General features: G+C 40.3%; 1 protein-coding gene across 6 annotated transcripts in view; it reads right to left on the minus strand.

The window, feature by feature from the left end:
- Positions 1-270: 270 nt before the first annotated feature.
- Positions 271-20759, minus strand: part of spire1b (spire-type actin nucleation factor 1b) — a 42562-nt gene continuing 22073 nt past the window's right edge. Inside the window, exons 5-18 of one of the 6 annotated variants that reach the window (XM_038712198.1) lie at positions 17569-17643; positions 17317-17406; positions 17058-17222; positions 16495-16581; positions 15894-16023; positions 11073-11123; positions 9952-10115; positions 9741-9834; positions 9375-9517; positions 5003-5140; positions 4694-4764; positions 4551-4578; positions 3961-4256; positions 271-2893 (exon numbers count right to left, since the gene is read on the minus strand). In XM_038712198.1, coding sequence (XP_038568126.1) covers positions 2638-2893; positions 3961-4256; positions 4551-4578; positions 4694-4764; positions 5003-5140; positions 9375-9517; positions 9741-9834; positions 9952-10115; positions 11073-11123; positions 15894-16023; positions 16495-16581; positions 17058-17222; positions 17317-17406; positions 17569-17643 — 1788 coding nt within the window. In that variant the 3' untranslated portion in view covers positions 271-2637. Of the gene's footprint in view, positions 2894-3960; positions 4257-4550; positions 4579-4693; positions 4765-5002; positions 5141-9374; positions 9518-9740; positions 9835-9951; positions 10116-11072; positions 11124-15169; positions 15212-15893; positions 16024-16494; positions 16582-17057; positions 17223-17316; positions 17407-17568; positions 17644-20759 lie in introns of all 6 variants that reach the window. The other 5 variants (XM_038712199.1, XM_038712200.1, XM_038712201.1 and 2 more) reach the window with 5 other exon arrangements.

Here is a 20759-nt window from a genome sequence, read left to right on the forward strand (position 1 = left end):
GCTCCCCAGTTCATTTACAGTCAGCCAGCTTCTCCATTAGATTCCTTTTGGACCCCCGTTGTCATTGGAGGGGTCTCCAATAATGTTAGATTGAGATTGTCTATAGGAGCACTCCTGTGTCTCAGGCTGTGAGATTCTGGATCCAGCCCTGATTGGAGACTTCCTATCACCATCCTGATCTGCCTGGAGAGACACTAGGAGCCATTCCAAGACACAGATTAAACATGTTTTTGCATTATTTTTGATTACAACACAAAGAAGATATGTTGATCAGGTATTGCATTACACTTTATTGTTGTAGTCATCATTTGTTGCACTCTCTGCAAGGAGTTACAGCTTGAAGGTAATACAGACTGAAGGTACAAGCTACACCATAGTACATGCATGATGCTGTCACACTGTGAGGTTTCTTCTGTGGACTTCCCACTCCTCCCCTGAACACACTATACTGGGTAGTTTCCCTCTCAGAGACACAGATCTACAGCAGTCCCACTGTCAAGATACCATCAAGGCAAAACAGAGCAGATCTACAAACAAACCATCAGAAACAAGGTATGTACAGTTACAGTAGATGACTGTTCAACATGTGTGTGATCATAAAAGGCAATTTTTAAGGCAGAAATATGTTAAGGAGGAAGACAAGGAATGTGATGAAGAATCAAATGGACATCCAGGCCACAAGTCAGGTATTTCTCCCCGCCAGTGAGACTGAAAGATGGAGGGAAATCATAAAGGCATTATATTAAGACTTACAGTGTGTGTTGAACAGCAAGACAGTATGCTATTTTTTTGCTGCCTGTACAGTGAACTCATCAACTACATCTGTACAAAAACATTAACATGAGGTGTTTTTATTATGACTAATCTTTACACAGGTACTTAATGTAAAGATAAGCAAAGGAGGATAATACATACAACATATTTATCAATGCAAAGGAATATTTAAAAATGCAAAGATATGCAGATATTTCCTGTAAATTATTATTATTATTAAAAGGCGGTCCTGCAACACATGATACTGCAGGTAATGATGTTTCTATGCCTGAATCTGTTTAAGTTAAAATGTAGTTGCAAATGAACATATGGTATAAATGTATGGTTAAGAAATGTGCTTTAAAGGCCCTTTAAAATCATGTTTTTAATCTGCTTCTTACTGTATTTTCTGTTTCACATGTGCTCTTCTCACTGGTTTGAGGGCGAGTCTCAGTTGGAAACAGGCAGATATCATGTACTTCCCTGGAGAAATTAGTATTTAGCTTTGTTTCAATTAGCAATTGTGGGGGTGTTTGTTAATAGGGGCACTTCACAGAACATGAAGATCAGTTTACTCATTATGAGTATTACTGAGCCTGTGACAACAATGAAAACTCTCGTCGAGCGTCTTCTGTGGCTCAGAAGGAAAATTATCATTTTACGTTTGATTATATTTTATCGATTGATGATCAAATGTATGGTTTGTTACCAACTCGGGCCGTGGAGGTTGAAAGGTGTGGGTATTTAGCAGTTAGGAATGGTTTACAAAAGATGCGTAGGTGTTGCATCATGGTAAATGTAGGCTCTAGCATTTTTTGAGCGTTTTTTGAACCCATATTTCAGCCTCTTAAACTGAAGTTATGAACAACGTTTTTTTAATCTGTCTCTTACAAGTTCCCTTACATTATGGTAATGCAATACTAAAATTGCTTGATTGTCACATCACTGTCAATCAAATCGGATCAAATCATGCCCACAGAGTCCTGACGAAGCAGGACTGCTTCTGTGCTTATTTAATGCATAATGAAGGTTATAGTGAGATTTAAAATCATGTTTTCATGGGCTTTAAAGTTTGTTAAATAATTATGTTGCAAGACTGCTTCAAACATACATCAGAGGATATTTTTTTCTTTGGGTGGCATGTAGATCATCAACAAGTTATTATTTGGCACTAAATATGCATAATGATGCAGATGATTTCTAAATATGATGCAAAAAACGAATTGCTTGTATGTTTAGTAAAGTTGAACGTGTGGGAAAGTCTCATCATCAGCAAAAATAAAACTGCTAATCAAAAACAGAGCGTGACTTTTCATCGAACAATCATTTACTGTACACACATTAAAAAAAACCCAACTAAATTAAAAACCATACAAAATGTACTGTTCAATATTCCATATATTCTTGAATGTGACACTCTCAGTTTACAACATGATCTCTCTGCAGGCCCTGTGTCTTCTGCAGTGCCTGTGCCTGAGGAAGTCAAACAAACATGGATCCTTCTTGTGCTTATTGATCTTAATGTGAGTTGGGTTGGACCATGCTGTTGTGCCATCAGAGGGGAGGAAAGTCATTCCACTTTGAGCAATTTGTCATCACAACAGTTTTTGTATCTTTACTCAAACACTGTGGCCAGATATTAAAGGGTCATTCATGATATGGTAAGTAAAAAAAAGGTTGGCAGATCTATAGTATGCTGCTGTCTGAAGGAGCTGTACACAATGATCAGGACAGAGCAACAAAAACCACACTGTCCACCACTGAGCTTCAGATCAGCCATTCTGACAGCTTTATCAGATTGAAGTGTACATGTACAGTAGGATCACATCCAGTGTTGAGTCTTTATAATTGTGCCATTGGAGCCGTAAGCAGCCAGAGTGATATTTAGATCTCTTTGATTGTTCGTTCAGAGGGCCGGTACTCCTCCCTTCCTTTAGGGGAGGACAGGTAGAAGGATTGGGTCTTGCGTTTTAGGCGAGCTCTTTTGGTGGCCAATGACAGGCTGTGCTTGCTGGAGGCGATAATGTCAGTGATGAACTTCTTGCAGTCTACACACACCTCCATGGTGGCCCAGTCTTCCGTCAGCTCCGGGGGTAGCTCCAGCTCTTCATGGGACTTTAAGGAGCCATGCTTTGAAAGCCTACATTGAACAGAAACAGGAGGACAGCTTGGCATGAATTGGTATTACAGTTTGATTGACTCTAATTGTCCAAATTATCCAGGGAACGTGGTCAAGTATGTGGGTGGTCATAAACAAGGGACGCTTCACCCTAATTACAGAAAAACATATTTTTCAACTAACCTGTAGTGGTATCTAGTCATCTGTATTACTTACATTTAATTTGTTCAGTTTTTGAGGTGTTGCCACCCTGTGTATTGTTTTATTATTTTATATAGTTTAATATTTTTACAAGTACTTTTTATACTTTTAAGAGTAACAAGGACACTGTTTCTGGAGAGAGATATGGAATTCACCACCATTGCAATGGGGAGGAGGTATCAGTCTTAGAGAGGGAAATCTCAAAAGCTGTGCAGATAAAACCAAAATTATCTGCATATACCCCTAGGGGTAGTTAAGAAAATATGTTTTTCTTTTTCAATAATTTGGAGGCATCAAACCTTTAATTGACTTGGTTGTTGCTGTTGTTGGACAGATCGCCATTAAATTTGAGTTATCGTGCATATATGACAGCATGATAAACGGTAAATATTATGTCATAACCTGCTAACTTTAACGTTACAAGCATGCATTTAGCCGGGAAGCTAATTTGCATAATTAATTAAGTTGTTGTGTTATGAGTATTACATTTCTTATAATTAGTTGATACAATAAATGAATAAATAAAGACTTTACTCCTGTCTTTTACTTGCTACAGCCACAATACTTTTCAGCCACTAGATGTCGCAGGACTGTGCACATCGTCCAAAGATACACACTGGATATAGGTGAGGAGAACAGATTGTACCCAAGCAGCAGCCACTATGATGTTTGTGTTTTAGTATTTTCTGCATTTTGTGATTATGAGCAAATGTGTTTTCAGACGTAATTTCTTATAATGTATGTACTTTCACTCTTAGATAATATGTGTTTTTATCTTAGAAGCCACTGTACCAATATCATACAAACTCTCTACAGGAGAACCTGTATTATATCAGGACATATCATGCACTCTTGACAGACTGAATATTTGTGCTCATAGCTCTTACTTGGACATGGTCTTCTGAATGCCGTGACGCTGCAGGCTGCTGGAGGATTTCTCAGATTTAGCAGCAGCGGCTGCTGCTCCTGGGGCTTTTCCAGCTCCTTTAGATGCTCCTGTTGTTGCTCCTTTCAAAGTTGGAGGCGCCGTGGACTCTCCCACTGTTGACGGTCTCGGGTCTCCAGCCACAGAGAGTCCTTGTCCTACAGCAGTCATAGCACTTACCCTCTGCCTGGGGAGAGTGTTGGTCGAGCCAATGGAATAGATGGGCAAGCTGGAATAAGGTTTGGACGGCAGTCGCATCTGTTAGAGAGGGAAGAAGGAGCATAAGTCTGTCAGATTTCAGATTTCTGTACGCTATTATGAATGTACGGATTTAAAATCTCAGTTAAACTACTTTGGTGAGCATCTTGAAACATTGTAATGATGCAAAACAGGAAATACATCATCAGCAATACAATTTGGTTGCTATGATACTTTTAACTGACTTAAAGTTCAGCTTTTTGAATGGCCCCACTTTCCTGTCAGCTGACTGATAAGAACAAATCTCGCAGGATCTCGTGCTGCACAGGCAACTGACTGGACTATTTGACTTACCTTTTTGCAGCACTGTGAACAAACAGGCCTGCAAGGAGAAAGGAGAGAAAAAAACAGGGGAAGTGATGAATGAAAACAGTCACACTTCCTTCTGAATAGATTTAAAATGCAAAAGATGAAGATAATCATGTGAGTGGTTTTACTTTTTGCAAAACTGGCAGAGGTACGACCAGGTGAAAAAGGAGAACCTTTTAGTTCGACAACAGAAGCAAAGCTGCAAAAAACAGATGAATAAGATGTTAGAATTAAAAGAAACAAATGTAAACATCAAGAATTTGACCAAATGTAATCTGTTGGAACTTTTCAGTTGGAAAAGATCTGCATGCTATTTTCCTCATAGGGAAGTCAGGGAAAGATACAGGCCTACTCATTCATAAAGGATGTTACAGCTGTTGTTGTTGTTTTACACTGTAGATGATACAAGTAATGTGTGTCATAAAAGAAGAAGTTACCTTTCCCTTCTTCATAGCGTTGTAGATGTCTTTGTACTGCTGGAACTTCTCCAGCTCTGCCTTAACCAGCACCTGTCTGATGTGCATCACCTCCTCCACTGTCAGAGACAGACACTCCACAGGGAAACAAAACTCCTCCTATAACAACACACACACACACACAGACACACAGACACACACACATACACACAGTGAGTGACCCTGGCAACAGCAGATCCAAAACACAGGACTCAGTGTTTATCATTCAGTCCACAAACAGCCATCTGTCTGCACTTCTCAGAGCAGCCTGTGTGGGTCCAGACTACATTTGGGTCCTTAAAAATGTTGTTCACTGAAGAAAAAGGCAGCTTCAGAGTGGGCTCATGATGCGTAAACAGCTGGTGAGATGGGAAGACATGACTCCAGCAGCAGTGCAGGGACCCAAACTGGGCAATGATTGCCTTGAAGCACCATTCAAATGTGATTTGAGTCGTTTCTCCTCTCATTTCATATTTTTTGTAGTTATGTACAGTACACTTATTTATTGTGTTAGACAATATGTTTTTTGTGAGTATGTGAGTAAATATCCAGACACAAATGATGTCCAAACATTTGGAAAACTGTAAAAAATTAAAGCAATAATTGTGTTGATTTTGTTTCGGTTGATGGACTGTGACAGGTGGAAGCATTGTGCTTTGGTGTATATGTTGGTACGACTGCATTGTGATTGACAGGAGGTGGATCACACACTTCCAGAGAAAATTAGCAAGTGGTTTAATGTAATAATTAAATGTTTTGGGGGCTTAGTTTTAAAGGAAAGCAAATTTTTAACATAATATGTCCTTGTACATAACATTTCTTAAACTGGATTATGGAGATATACTATATGCTCATGTTTTCATTTATAAGGCCTTGATGTCTTAGTTAACACCTTACTACTGCAATGAAATGAAAAAACAAACTTTAATAGAGACCCCTGCCATCACTGCCATCCAGGAAGGTTTGTCAACCAGCCAGGCTAAACGAGTGGAACAACCAGTCCAGAACCAGACTCCTCCACCTTCTCCTCTGACCCCTCCTGCTGAACCACCTGCCAACATTGGCATTGATGAAACCAACACTACATCTCGAAGCAAAAGGTATTGTTACATTGGAGTGTTAGGAGTGTGGTTTTTGTGTTCATGTCTTTCCTGTTTAAGTCTGTTTTAGGTTCTGTGTTTCTCTGTGTAGTCTTGTTCAGTTAGTTCCTAGTCCTGTACATTAGTTAATATCTTTTGTGTTTACTCCTGGTCTTGTGTTCCCGGTTTTGTCTTGTGTATTCCCTTGTTCATTTACTGGTTCTGTTTAGCCCGTACTTGTGCATTCTTGGTTATTCACCCATGTCTGCTTGTCTAAGTGTTCTCTGTTACCCCCCGTTGTGCCTGCCTGCATCTCTGTTTTCCTGCTGTCTCTCTGCCTCCCTCGTTAGCCTCATGTCTGTCTGTAAGTGTGCTCGCCTTTAGTTTGTATTAAACTCCATTCGACTGTTCCTCCTCTGCCTTGTGTCCTGCGTTTGGGTCCTCCAACCTGCCTCCACACCACCACTAACCGTAACATGGAGTCAGTTTGAATCATTTGTTGTGAATTCATGCAACATAAAATGAAGACATCACACAGGGGGTGGAAGCTCATTGTCAGAGAGGTATAGAAAATCAGATTTCAAAACATTTAGTTTTTATCTACACAATCACAAACAGCCAAAACTAAAATAAGATAAGAGCCAGAACAATACTGGACAGTTCTAAAAGAAGGATGATGATATATGGGCTTATATATTATATACTAATTTTTTTACATTCACACAAAATTTTGACAAAGAGCCCTTAATTTTTTTTTTTTAGAGAAATGTGACCATGTTTACTGAACAGGACATTTAACAGTGTAAAATTTTGCTTGTTAGTGCTTTGGACAAACTATGTAACAACGACACTCTTTCAAAATTATCTTAAAGGGGCAATATGTAGTTTTCAGTGGCCACTAGCGGTGCGGTTTTAAGATTGCAACCGTGTGTGCTCGTACGCGTGCTCGGCTCGAACTCACTAGCGAGCATTATCCGAATACAGAGATCCCACAATCATTACGGAAACAAACAGACATGTTCCGGCTCTGTTTCTACCAACAGCCCGGCTGATACAGCGCGGCTGCCGGCATATTGGCACAATACTCCCGGGAAAAAAGTGTGACAGCAACTATAGACAGACGGACACATCTTGACACAACATGCTGGAAACTCAGGTAAACTCCCACTGCAATGTTACAGTAATATTTTTATCAGCTTGGCATTTCTGTACTGCTATTTCGTATTTACCTAATGGCCAACATACACGGTTGCAGTTAGTCCGATTTGTTATTTGTCCAGCTCTAATTAAATAGACACAAAATGTAACAAATGAGCCCAGTCAAAATGGTTTGTGAAATAAAGCTTTTGCCGCATCCACATACTAACTTGAGTTTTACCTTGCCATGTGTGATCATTATTCTGAACTTGTTCACTTCATGTTTGGTTGAAAAAGTATTAATGTAATCTTAATGGTGTTTTTGTTTGCTTGTCATGGCATACTGTTGAAGGCATTTTTAACAGTCACACATCATGAGTCACTGACTGACTGCTGTAGAACAAGGTAATGCACTATAACTGCTGCTGATCTCATGACTCCTGACAGCTACAGTATGCTGCTTTGTGACCAAACCAGAGGCAAGGAAGGGAGGAAGTATCAGACAACTAAAAAACAGGGGGTTTTCCTCTTCAGAAATAATTTTTAAAAAAGGGTAATTTTGGTATTTTCACGTATTTTGTGGTCTAGTAGCTACAAAAAGTTTTAGGAACACAAGTCTCGCTCGCAGGTCTTCCAGCTTGTGCAGTGAAACCCCTACAAATGGTTCAGAACGCAGCAGTGCGTCTGGTTTTTGATCAACCCAAAAATGACTCATGTCACTCCATTACTGTCTGACCTCCACTGGCTCCCCGTGGCCTCCAGAATCAGATTCAAGTCACTAATACTTGCATATACAGTGACTACTGAGTTTGCACCCATCTACCTAAACTCCATTATACAAGTTTACGTTCCTTCTTTGCCGCTACACTCAGTGGCGTCCCTCTCTAACTTCAAGAAGTCACCTCTAACTCCTAACCTCTAACATACACTTCCTGTGCTCTTCTTCTTCTATCCCCTTACAATTGTCTTTTATTGATTGCACTTTTTTGTTAACTCTTATGTCTTTCCCTAGGTATTTACCCCATTGATGCGATATGTGCTATTAGCTCTTACTAGTATTTATTGCTGCTCTTACTAGTATGTATTGTCAGTTGTAGATCTCGTGCTGTATTTGATGCTTTGTTGATGTTTGTATGTTGTTTCACAAATGTAAGTCGCTTTGGATAAAAGCGTCTGCCAAATGAGTAAATGTAAATGTAAATCAGACATTTTATTGTAAATGCGTCCCACAAACAAATAATTTGATCAACACTAGAGCAGACTTAAATGAATTTTAGCTGCAGCTACCTACTTGTGCTTGAGTGTTAAAATGTTATCCAAAGCATTGAACTGAATGATTTTTAAATAAATTATATTGCTCATAAGCTGTATGATCACACCGCAGATAAAAAGCAGCCCTCAGTCTATGATGGCAGCAGCCTGCTCTATAGGTGAATGATCTCTAGAGAAGCAGCAAGTATTAGGAGAGGATGGGCAGCTATGGTTATTATCCCAAGACGGACTGAGGGAGACTGGCAAACCTTGTCTGACACTCTTCCTCTGACGTAAATGCCCCTGCACAGTGCAAAAACTGCCTTCATCAACCCCAACACAAACGCCTCGATAGGGTGGGCACTCCGCAAAGGGTGGAGAGTGGAGGGAGAAGGGCGGAGGAGGTGGAGGAGGGGGATCCAGGGACGATATGAAGCTATCATCCCAACCTGAACGAGAGAAGGTGAAGGTGTGTGTGTGGCAGAGGAAGAGAAGGGTTCCTGCAGCATACACAGTGGTTTATGCGATAGAAGAAATTCAGTAACATGACACATGTCACGCAAATAAAAGGATAAGAGAGATGACAGTGAGTGTTTAGTTTCAATCGCTTCTCAATTGCTTCTCTGTAACGATCTAAACGATTGCTTTCCCTCCCCCATTCCCCATTTTCCTCATTAAGTTACTGGACAGGATAGATAGGAGAGAGTCCACAGTAATATGCTCAAATGCTGTTGTACTTTTTGTTGTTTGTTAATTGTTACTGCTCTTACAGTTGAAAAATAATGAAACCAAAATAAATACTTTCACGGCCCTTTTTATGTGGCTTATGTATTTTTTCATGATACATTTCATCTGCTGGGGATACACAGTATAGATGTCTGACTCACCAGAGACTTGGAGCTCTGTTTGGAGGGCGGCTGAAACTGTCGGACATTGGTCGGGGTTTCCTTCTCGATGGAGTGTCTCCTCTGGGGGGTCCGACGCCTCTCCGGCTGGGGTGTGGAGGAGATGGGCAGAAACATGGGTGGGGCTGGTGTTCATAGAGGAAAGAGAGGTAAACGAGAGAGAAGGACGCATCTTAACCGGAAAGATTTCATTGATTGGTTAATTCAGGGCTTAAGAACATCTGATTATAAACAGCAACAATAAAAGAAAGTGGCAGACAAGGCTGTAAGATTTAAACTCATCGATCACAATTTAGCTGAGGAGGCGAGTGGGCTGTGACAGGGGTGTAGAAGTGATTCCTGACTCACTTTTCTTCCCAAGCACAGACTCTGGGGATGTATCATCCATCACAGATGTAGCTACGCTGGAGCTGCTGGCTGATTTGCGGCCAACGATCTCATCCTGAATGAACGGAATATAAAAACACTTCAATTAATATTTGCTCGGCACATGACAGGTGTCATTTCTAAACATCCATGCCAAACATACAAGCGCACAAACACACAAACTCATACTGACATCAGAGTCAGAGCTGTCCAGCTCGGCGAGGCTGGGAGCCTTCAGGAGCCTCTTCCTCTGAGGTGCAGACTGAGATCCGGAGGGTTCTTCTCTGGGAGATGCTGATCCATTGGTCAGAGACAGAGAGCTGGACACCCTCCTGCCCATGTATGGACTAAACTCATCTGCACAGAGCCACATATAAGAGAGAGTCATTCAGACAGAAGGAGAAAAATCACTTGAGATGACTCTCAAAACACTTCCTCATCTGATCCCTTGCATCATGTGTTATTCTTTTATTCTATCTCAGGGCAAACTGCAAATCACAGCGTGTTTTAAAAGGAGGTAAGCTGAAAAGATGCAATGAATCCTGTACAGAGGATTGAAGTTTGAGATCCATCCCAAGGTTTAAGAGGTCAGGAAGGGTGAGTTAAGTTGGTCTGAGGAGCAGGCTGGTGTTACACACAAAGCAGAGATGCATCTTTAATGAAATATTTTTTAATCTGAGCTAAATGGGATTCTCTCACCCGACAGCCTCCACAGTGTATTTTTGGGGGATCTGAGTCCTTGAAACCAAATGCCCCAATTGACTAACAAGATCATTCTGCACTAAGAGAGGAGTTGTTAGTACCAAAGATAGAAAACAATTCATGGAAACCAAACACAAACCAAGCTGCCTGACTCTAACTTTGGTTTCTAGGAGTACAAAATGGTTGAAAAGCGGGAGGGAGTGTGAGAAGAAAAGACAAGGGAGTGCTGCAAAAGACAGATAAAGAGCTGCAGCTGAAAGGATCTATGGTGGCCCTGAAACCTCTTTCTTGTCTCCATTCAATCTCTTCTCTTTTTTGTGGGAAAAACCTCCACATGAGCTGATTGTCTGAACAGGAGCTCTATTTCTGCTGCCGGACTACAACTAATTGTCTTTCTACAATCTAAGATTCCTAAGAGACTACATCACCAGGTTTTAGACTTTACTACACAAACAAACTAGCCATAATTGTACACTGTACTTGTGTCTTGACTACGCTTCAGTATTCAAATATTTAAATAGAGGAGATATTAGCTTACAGCCAGGGAGGTAGACAGACAAGGGCATTAGGTTAAGGGAGGCCTTCCAAACCACAGCAGTGCTCATACTTTACCTAATCCAGAACGGAACAAATCCTGTGGCATACTGCGAGTTTTGCCAAAACCTAAAAGGGGACACTTCCTTCATTATGATAGCTATATGAATATTCCACCGTTTGGTATGTCTGTGCTGTTAGATCCCAAAAATATATCATGATGAATGCAGACATTGCATTTCTGTGTGGTTAAATGTGGCTAATTTTCACTTCTTTGGTGGACCCCCCCCTACCTCGACTTGGTTTGTTCATGCTTTTTAACTGAGGCCAAGGTGTTGCTTTCAATCAAAGGTGGTTACATGAGCCTATAAATAGCTATACAGTGTGATTATGTATACAGTCACACAGCTGTGTTAAAATTCTACATGTCTTATTGCTGCATATCGTTTTGGTTTCAGGCTAGTGTTGATGGTTACATTTGTCTGCCAATTTTGGGGTTTTCCTGAAAGACATCAAAACTCAAATATTATGCATTCATGTTTGAGCTGAAAATGTTTTTGTTTTAAAAGAAGTAAACTTTTGGGGGGAAACTATTCTTGCTGAAAATTAGATGTCCAACATCAAAAAAAATCTTCTTAACAGCACATCTAAAGCTCCCTAATTAACTTATTGTATCTTGATAGTTTAATCTCTACAGAAAAAGAAATGTGGTTTTACGGGGAGTAAAGTGTTGTAAGAATTTTAGGGCTCTCCCCGATTTAGGATTTACGAATCAGAATCGTTGAGTCCTGCCTATAGTCAACTGATAGTCTAATCATGTGTGTGTTTTTGTGCGCAGCGATTGCAGGTGGGGGGTGGGGGGGGTCCTTCACCGGTCTTGTGAAGAGTTTTACGTGCATTAACGTTACTGTTGCTGACAACTGCATGCACGTCGCGGTTCCTCGCGGGTCTACGATAACATATTGTTTGTGTGGTTCATCAACGGTGATAAATTATCTGAAAGTCCCGCGAGGTGCGGACAACTCAGCACAACACCAGTGAAGCTGGGGCTCGGTCTCTTCAGCAAGTGTTCCTCCACTGCTACTGCACACATTCACGCTACGCTTACACATGCGCACTGACGACCAGGGTAAGGGTTACAATTTTGGATTTATTCACACACTTCAAAAACATTTATTGAAAGTGTTTTTCTTTTTACATATTTATTTACAGCATTAAACGTTGAAATGTATATTGTAATAGGCTGTATATAAACTTATTGGCAGAAAAATGGCAGATCTTTGTAAAATCAGACGTTGACACCCCATATCGCCAAAATGGCATGATGATTCGCTGCTAAGCTTCGACTGTGAGATTGACAGTCGGATCAGGCTCCGCCCAGCAAAGCTTCGATTCTTCTACTATTCGGGGTCAGCCCTAAAGTTATATTAGGCTAGTTATATATATATATATATACAGTGGGCTTCCTCAACAAGGCCGGGGTCCCCACTGTCACTGACTCTCGTTGACCCCCTCCCCAAACACACACACACTCATACACACTCCTGACGCCACACTTAACAACCCTCAACTGTGTTTTATGCTCACGTTGTGAACTTTTGCACATACTTGTCAGCATTGTATTATAGCATTATTGTCATTTTTGTATACTTGTGCATTTATTGGATCGCCTTACTTTTTATATATTTATATTTATATTTATATTCATGTATACTGTAAGCACCATTAATACCAAGGCAAATTCCTCGTGTGAAAAAATGTACCTGGCAATAAACCGAATTCTGATTCTGATTCTGATTCTTCTGGTTTTATCTTCATATTTCCTTCAAAGGCATGAGAGTGGTGTCGATTTTCCCATCTAACTCTTGGCAAGTGTATTTTTCCAAAATTTCAAGCTATTCCATAAATTGTTTATGCATTATAAACATGTCAGTAGGACACACCATCTCCATGTTGCCAGTTATGAGGAAAAACACCACGAAACAACAAAATGGACCCAGAAGTGCATGATATATCTTGTGAAATGGATTTATCCCTAAAACAGTATCTTCTTGTTCCTGATTTAAACCTTAATCATGTTCATGCAAGTGTCAGCGGGTCTGTACCATCTCCCCGTGAAATATGGACCAAAGGAGGAATCAAACTGCTCACTCCGCGTGGGAATGATCCATTATAGAGGGGAGTTCGAAGACGCACACAGATTATCGGACAGCATGAATGAGTAAGCGTGAGGTGATAAAGCTTGTTGTGTGATGAGAGACACTGGTTTCAAGAGAAGGAAAGTGGAGCGCAGCATTATTCTGATTTGCCTGCCTCAGCAGTATTATCTTATCACCTCAATCAAAACTGTATATAGCATAAAGCTGGTCATATGCATTTAATGCTAAACACATACCACTACTGGGAGAACGTATATCCTGTCCAGTGCTGGAGCATGAGGCTGCACACTGATCCATCTGTTCCCTGATTAAATTCTGCAAAGTCATCGTGGCACATGAAAGACTCTTGTGTATGGAGTTGATTTTTGAAGACACAGAGGTGGTGGTAACTCTTTTGGCTGCTCCTTCTCATTCCTTGATTAGATGGGTGGCTGCACACACTTCTACTTAAGATTCACATAACAGCAGTATATTTGACAGATGATTTACTTAGCAAAGGTGACACTTGGCGTGACCTGGGGGCTCAGCAGCAACAACCAGGGACATTTTTCAGGAGTGAGATAATCCTGGGCTTTTATTTGACAGGAGCTGTAGGTAAAACAGACTGTATGAGCTGTACTGTTCTGACCAGGATTTGAAGTGCCACAATAATGTCATTTCACAACTCACTCTTCAGAATTTCACATTGGCTCTACTCATAAGTATTAAACAAAAATAAAAGAACAAACAATGACATAGAATAAATAAAACTCAGCAGGATAATGTTACATCATTTAAACCGTCACTGGTCATTAATTCAGTATCATCATAGAGGGCACCAAGAACAGTAAAGCCCTTAAAATATCCCAATCCGCTGTTAGGCGATCTGATCTGTTCCAATCAGCCAGAGCTAGGTTTAATCTTTCTCTTTAGGACAGCCAGATGCTAATGGGAAGTTAGGATTCCCTCGTGTCAAAAACCACAGGCTGCGAGTTGTGTACATGCCATGTTACTCATCATCAGTCATCATCATAACAACCATTTTCTTCTTTATTTTTCCCAGGGAAGAAGATTCAAAAGGGAGGAAAAATATGACATGTAAGTAAATGTGACCTGAATCCTGCATAAATAAAATTCTGTGGTTTTTAATTGCATCTCATACTGTCATGAGATTGGGATACTGTTTTATAGCATTACATTTGGCATTTACATTTTAAAACAATGGATAATATCACGCAAACCATAGAACTACAACCAGTTTGTGAAGGGATGTAACTTTCAACAAAGAGTAATTGATTCATTTCTATGGTTGCAGGGTTTTAGAAATACTGAGTCCAAGTCCCTTCATTCGGTTGTTCCTAAGTTCATTTATCCTCACTTTCAGCAATTTATCTCGACTTCTTTGTAGTAGTTTTCGCAAACTCTCAATCAAATGTTGGTGTGCAGCCAGCCTATTGTTGTAGTTACTGAGATGATAAATATGATAAAAATCGTCATCCAAAACACATATGTGTGGTAATTAGCTAAGCTACTCTGCAGTCTCTTCATGCAGTTTTCAAAACTATTTTTATTTGTTATTGTTCAATTAAATTATATTTACATTTTTCCAAGATGAACTAAATGCTAAAAGTAGTCAAATTGAAATATATATAAGCTGCAAACGAATGTTATGTTTAATTTGCTAATACCCCCAAATTCCTTAATAAAAACTCAAAGGACATTACCTCAGTGTCCTCGGTGGTTGCTGTGCCCTGACTATAGAACTGTGTTTGTACTGCCGGTCAATGCGTCACTCATCTGTTTGCTCTCAACAGTGTCCTCCTACTGACCAGTGTCCCACATCACCATGTTTCACCTCCACAGACCACAGCCAACCATCACCAACCACTGAAGCATGACATGAAATGTGTGTGCAGTGGGCTGATACAAAAAGTCTGATGTGTGTGCAGTGTGATCTGATAGAGCAGATGAGCAGCCACAACAAGGTGGGAAACAGAAAGAGATAAAAAGCCAGGTAAGCAGGGAAGTAGACTTTACCTGACGCATCAAAACTGAAAGACATGCTAAGTGGCCGAATTACTGCAACGAGAAACAGTCATGGCATCGGATGGTTATTGCTTGTGATTAGGAGGTAAGCTAAAGCAGGACTTATAGAGAGTATAATACATTAACGGATGTAATCTGCTTGTATTTGGCAAGAAAGGCAGGGGTATAGCATGCTTATTGTCTAGTTTTAGATCACTGAAGTATAACCTTTTTCATGATGGGAGATAATAGGATTTCAAATAAGCCATAGCCAATGGTAAGAGATTACTGACATTCAGAAACAGTAGTGGTTTTAGCATTGTTGTGTTAATGCAATTGCAGACACTTAGCATCATTATTCATGAACAACTTCCACTATATTGCAATGTAGTCAACAAAACAATAATAGGAATTAGTTGCAACACAAACATGAAAGGTTAGGCAGCATTAGCTACAACAGCAAAGAGCAGAGGCACAAATAATAGTGTTGTAAATTGTAAAAGGAAGTAAAACATAGGTCAAAATAATAAAGTTACTACACATCTCTCATTTGAATTTGTTTGATTAGCACATGATGTCCTGAAGTTGCAAGCATCAGCTCCATACTTCACCTTAAAAAACACATTTCAGACTGAAGTATGTTTTCATGTGCATGAGAGTGTGCACACTGTGTGTGTGCGCAACAAAGGTATAAAAATAAATGCAGCAGGTACAAAGAAGCGGTGAGTTTCCTTACCCAGCCTTCCCCTGCGGACCTCACCAGGTGACACAGGTCGAAGTTTCCTCTCTGCTTTGATTTCCTCCAGGATCCGCTCATGCAGTGTTGGAGGAGGCTGAGTCTGTGGCTTCAGCTTACGAGCTGACACCTAGCGCAATGACAGAGTGTAAGTATAGTGAAGTACAACAACTGCCTGAAACAAACAGGGTTATAGCTGGCAGCCTGTTTATATCTCATATCTCCCGTGACTGACTGTTATGTAGAGTTCAGCATCCTGCTGAAACAGCGCTTGCGAGTATTGCAGTATGATTTATATCAGTACAGAACTGATGAATGCAGCATTTCCCTGAATTCACAGTGCAGAGAAGCTCTAAAACAGTTTGCTTTTGCACCATACATCTTCAAGTATGGTGACATCTATTTTTATCAATTAATAATCATGATGTCTCTGGTGTTAGGTACATCAAATCAGCTTCTTCCCAACTTCAGGGTCAGGATCCACACGACGGGGAGATGAAAGGTAAAAATCTTTCTTCATTTGAAGACAGTCCACTGGTCTTTTCTAATTAACACAAGTTTTCATAGGCTGCACAAGGATGGGTTGTTAAGTTGAACTTACGGGGTTGAGAGGTGGTCTCGATCTGATGAACTCCAGGATGACTTCATGAGCGCTCTTCTTTAACTTGGGCGGGACGTCTCCATTTACCTGAAACAACAGAACAGATAAAAACAGAGCAAAAAAGTAAACACTGACATGAAGACAGAAATGGCTTGATTCCTTAACTATCTTGAAATCACTCATGTAAATCTAGCTCACAAATCCTGCTTGTTTCAGAAGTTTATAGAAAAGATCATGAAGTTTAATAACATGTAAAAATGCTTATTGCAGGACATCCAAATCCAGGACCGTTAGCAATGCTGCAACCAATGATTATTTCCATTATTCATCAAAATTTTTACTTTTAATAGATTAACAGTTTAGTCTGTAAAACCTCCGACCAACAGTCAAATCAAGCACTACACTGGTATCCAAAAGAGCAGCGTCCCAGCATAGACTTATTACACAACAGTGTTGCAAGCTTTTCCAAGCAATTTCCCATGGGATTGGAACAATTGTATAGCAGAAGTACAGCAAGCCGGTGGCACACATGGGGCTACATGTGGTCCAAATTGGACACTGACCATGACTTTGCGCAGTTTGTATCGTTTGGACCTGATGTCGTCCATGAGCATCTCATAGGGAGTGAGCTGGTACTCGATGGGCAGAGGGTTGTACTGCCGCTCCTGCACCTTCTTCAGCTTGACTCCATCACGCAGGTCCCTCATCACCTGAACCCAGAATCGAGCCTGATGGGAGGACGCAAAGGGCAACATGAGAAAGGGGAAGTAGAAAATAATATGACCCTTTGAATATGAAAATAACAATCCTCTATGCTCTGACCTCTCTGTGCACACAAAATAAGGAGGGTTCATCAAGGGCAGTGGTTCTATCCATCTCAACATGGTTCCTGAGAAGCTCTTTAATCACTGCCTATTTAGAGTGTAACATGCAGTCATAAAGATTTCTTTATGTGAACATGCAATTGTGGAAAATCTTTGATAAGAAACCCCCTGTGCTTTTTGGTGAGTTAGACGTTCATCAGAAGAAATGATCAGTTGTTGGAGGTCATAGGTCAAGAGTCTAAATGCCTACCCAGTCAGCATTCTGTAGGTCATTCAGGTCGTGGCCAGGCTCCACTGATGACTCATGCTCCATTTTACGGAGGTTCTAGTGAAAAGAGAGAGAGACATTGTTTGAATATAAAATAAAAAATCATAAAGACAATTTCAGACACAACATGTTAAAAAAAGAGGTAAAGCTAAAAAAGGGAAAGATGAAGAGCCAATAGGCTTACATGTGAACCAACAAAGTCATAGTTGTTTCTCCAGTTTAGTTACCTTTGTGGTAGGAAAAACATGTTTTATTTTTTCAATATGTAGACACTCAGGTACCATTGAGTTTCAATTTACGGACAGCTAACAGGAGCTTTTAACATGTGATGCACCACCTGTCACCAATATTACATAAACACTGTATCTTGGTGCCACCTAAAATAACTGTTCATAGTTTATCAAATTAAAGCTTATAATGATAACTTTGATTGACATAGGCATTTGCTGACGTGCATTCATTTTCCTCACATGATGAATTGCATTAACTTCAATGGTCCCTTGACATTTCACCCAAGCACCTAAATCAGGTCAAATTTAAGTTTGTATGTGACTATAGTTTGTGCCTAAGGCTAGATTCCCATGTCAGCAAATGTTAACATTTTTACAAAAAGTAAAGAAAGTGACGATCGTAAACGTTACCTGCTAAACACTAGCATGTAAGCATCATCATTGTGAGCATGTTAGCTTCACAACCACTACCTTATCAACCACTAGCATTTTTATACTGCTAAATATCAATCTTATCGATAATCCATCCATCCATCCATCGTCAACCGCTTATCCTGTGTACAGGGTCGCGGGTATTATCGATCATTTAGTTTGTTTTTATTTAAAATGAGCATTAGCCTCACAGACCTAGTAGCATGGCCGTAGATTCTGTTTTCTACTTTTCCTACCATGTCATGTTAAAATGTCTGCTCATTTAGGCACATTATATTGCCTATCAGCAAATAATACCATGTTAATACGCTAAGCTAAGACAGTGAACACTGTAAACATTACCCATTACATATTTGCAAACAAAACATTGTTTTTAAATTTACTTTTGTTTTTACAGTAAGCACTACAGCCTCACAGAGTTGCTAGCATGTTCTTGAAAAATTGTACTGGCAATCTTAAATATAATAAAATCACAAATTCCACCAGATGTGAAACTGACAGTCCCTTGTGATCAGGCAGTCAACAGTAAGTCCAGCTCCTCCATCCTGACACTTGCGTGAAACTGGACAACGTGAGGCCATTAGTGTTGTAAAACACAGGCAGCCTGACTGACAGCCTATCTGTGGGAAACAAGGGGAGAACCAGCATTCCTCTGCAGGTGCTTTGAAAGCAACAGCTGGGAGAAGTAAACAAAATGTAACAGAAAGGAGTTGGCAGACAGAATGTTCTCCCTGGTTCATTTTTGTGGCAAGGTTGTTTTTGTCACGTCACAGCAGAGGAGAGTTTGATAAGACAATCACGGGAGTCTGCCCAGCTGACTGCAGAGTTAAGACCTTAGCCCAACGGGGAAATCTCAATTCACCAACATGCTGCCAGGGAACAGAACTGTTAGGCTCAATGTAGCAGTTACATAACATCACTCACAACATAATGCATTTTGCTGCATAATAACTCTGCATGACTACAGTTTATACATCGGTATCACAAGGTAGTGCTGAAGTGCTTAAAGACTTGCTTTTAAACACCATTGTCTCATTGGTATGAGTGGCCTGTCATGAAATTGCATCAAAGCCACATATTTCCATTTCAAAAGGTTTGATTAAGCAGTGCTCTCTGCACTTGATGGGGACAGCATTTTAATTGAAACATGCACGGCAACCCTCGTGTGGACAAAACCAACACTGCTGCAAGTCCACATGAGTAATTAGGGCAATTACCAACTGCATCTACAACCTTTTTTTTTCTTCTCTGGAATTCTGCTCTCCTTGTTATTCATTTTCAGCTCTCAAGAGCTGACAAGAAGTACTTATCCCTGAGCAAATAGGAGCCAGGCTTGTTTCTGTGAATCACCACTAATTCAGCTGTTTTTCTCTGAAACTCCAGCAGCAGCAGGTGTCTTTGGGGAGAGACAAAGCAACTATTTGGCAGCCATGGCTGGTAGTGGTGGACAGACAAAGATAGATGCCCTGTGGGTCGGCACAGCTCTGCCATAAAAGACCGGCAAGTGTGGGTCTTACTCCTGGGTATATCACACACACACACACATAATGTATATGGACACACACTCATATGGATACACAACTCAGATAAACACAGACACAGACTCATACATACATTAACAGACAGGAGAAATCACATAACAGTTACACAACCACACATCTTGCTCATACACACACATACATACTGCTCATTAGTCTCCCATGTGCTGATGATGACTATTTGCTTTTTGTATCTGGAGGCAAAAGGCTTATTGTTGACCTACATTTTATCATTTCCGCCTTGTGTTTATTGTATCTACACATTTAATAAAGAACCAAAACCAAATAAAATGGGGTAATAGTTTGGACATGGACACGTACGACAGGTACAGTTTGTTTCACACAAATTTAGACAAGGGCGTAGAATTTTCAGCAACTACTGAATTCTCCCTAGCAATAATTATGATCCAAAAATTAAAATCAAACCACTGTTGTGCATCAGCGTCAAGTCAATGTATTTGGTACACAAATAGTTAACAGCTCTCATTCTCTACCACGAGTCCAATGCGTTTTTTTACGTTTTCAAAGAATATGTCCTCCCCCCTCATGTGCCTCACAGTGGTGTAGTCCACTGCCTACCTTTTTCAGTTTCTCAGCGACTTCTGAAAAATGACCAGAGACAAATATAGTGAATTATATAGTATACCTTTCAGGGAAAAAAGAGAAATATACAAAAGTCTATTATATTTATTTTATTTGTCTCCCTGCTCAGAGTAATCTCCTCTCGCACCGTGCACATGCAGGCAGGCATGAGAATGAGTTTGTCTCTGTCGCTCTGAAACTTCACAACAACACAGAGGGAGAACAGGCAGATAAGACAACATGCTGATGATGGTGCTAGATAAAAAGTCATGAATGCCTGTAAAAAATGACATAGCAATCCATCCAGTAGTTTTTGGATAGACAGACAGACCGTGGCTAGAAAGGGGAATAAGAATAAATAGATAGGATAGAAGTAGGGTCAAATAATAAT

Source organism: Micropterus salmoides, unplaced genomic scaffold (assembly GCF_014851395.1).
Source record: "Micropterus salmoides isolate LMB-PRFRI ecotype aquatic unplaced genomic scaffold, ASM1485139v1 Ms_hic_scaffold_11, whole genome shotgun sequence".
Taxonomy (NCBI): Eukaryota; Metazoa; Chordata; class Actinopteri; order Centrarchiformes; family Centrarchidae; genus Micropterus; species Micropterus salmoides.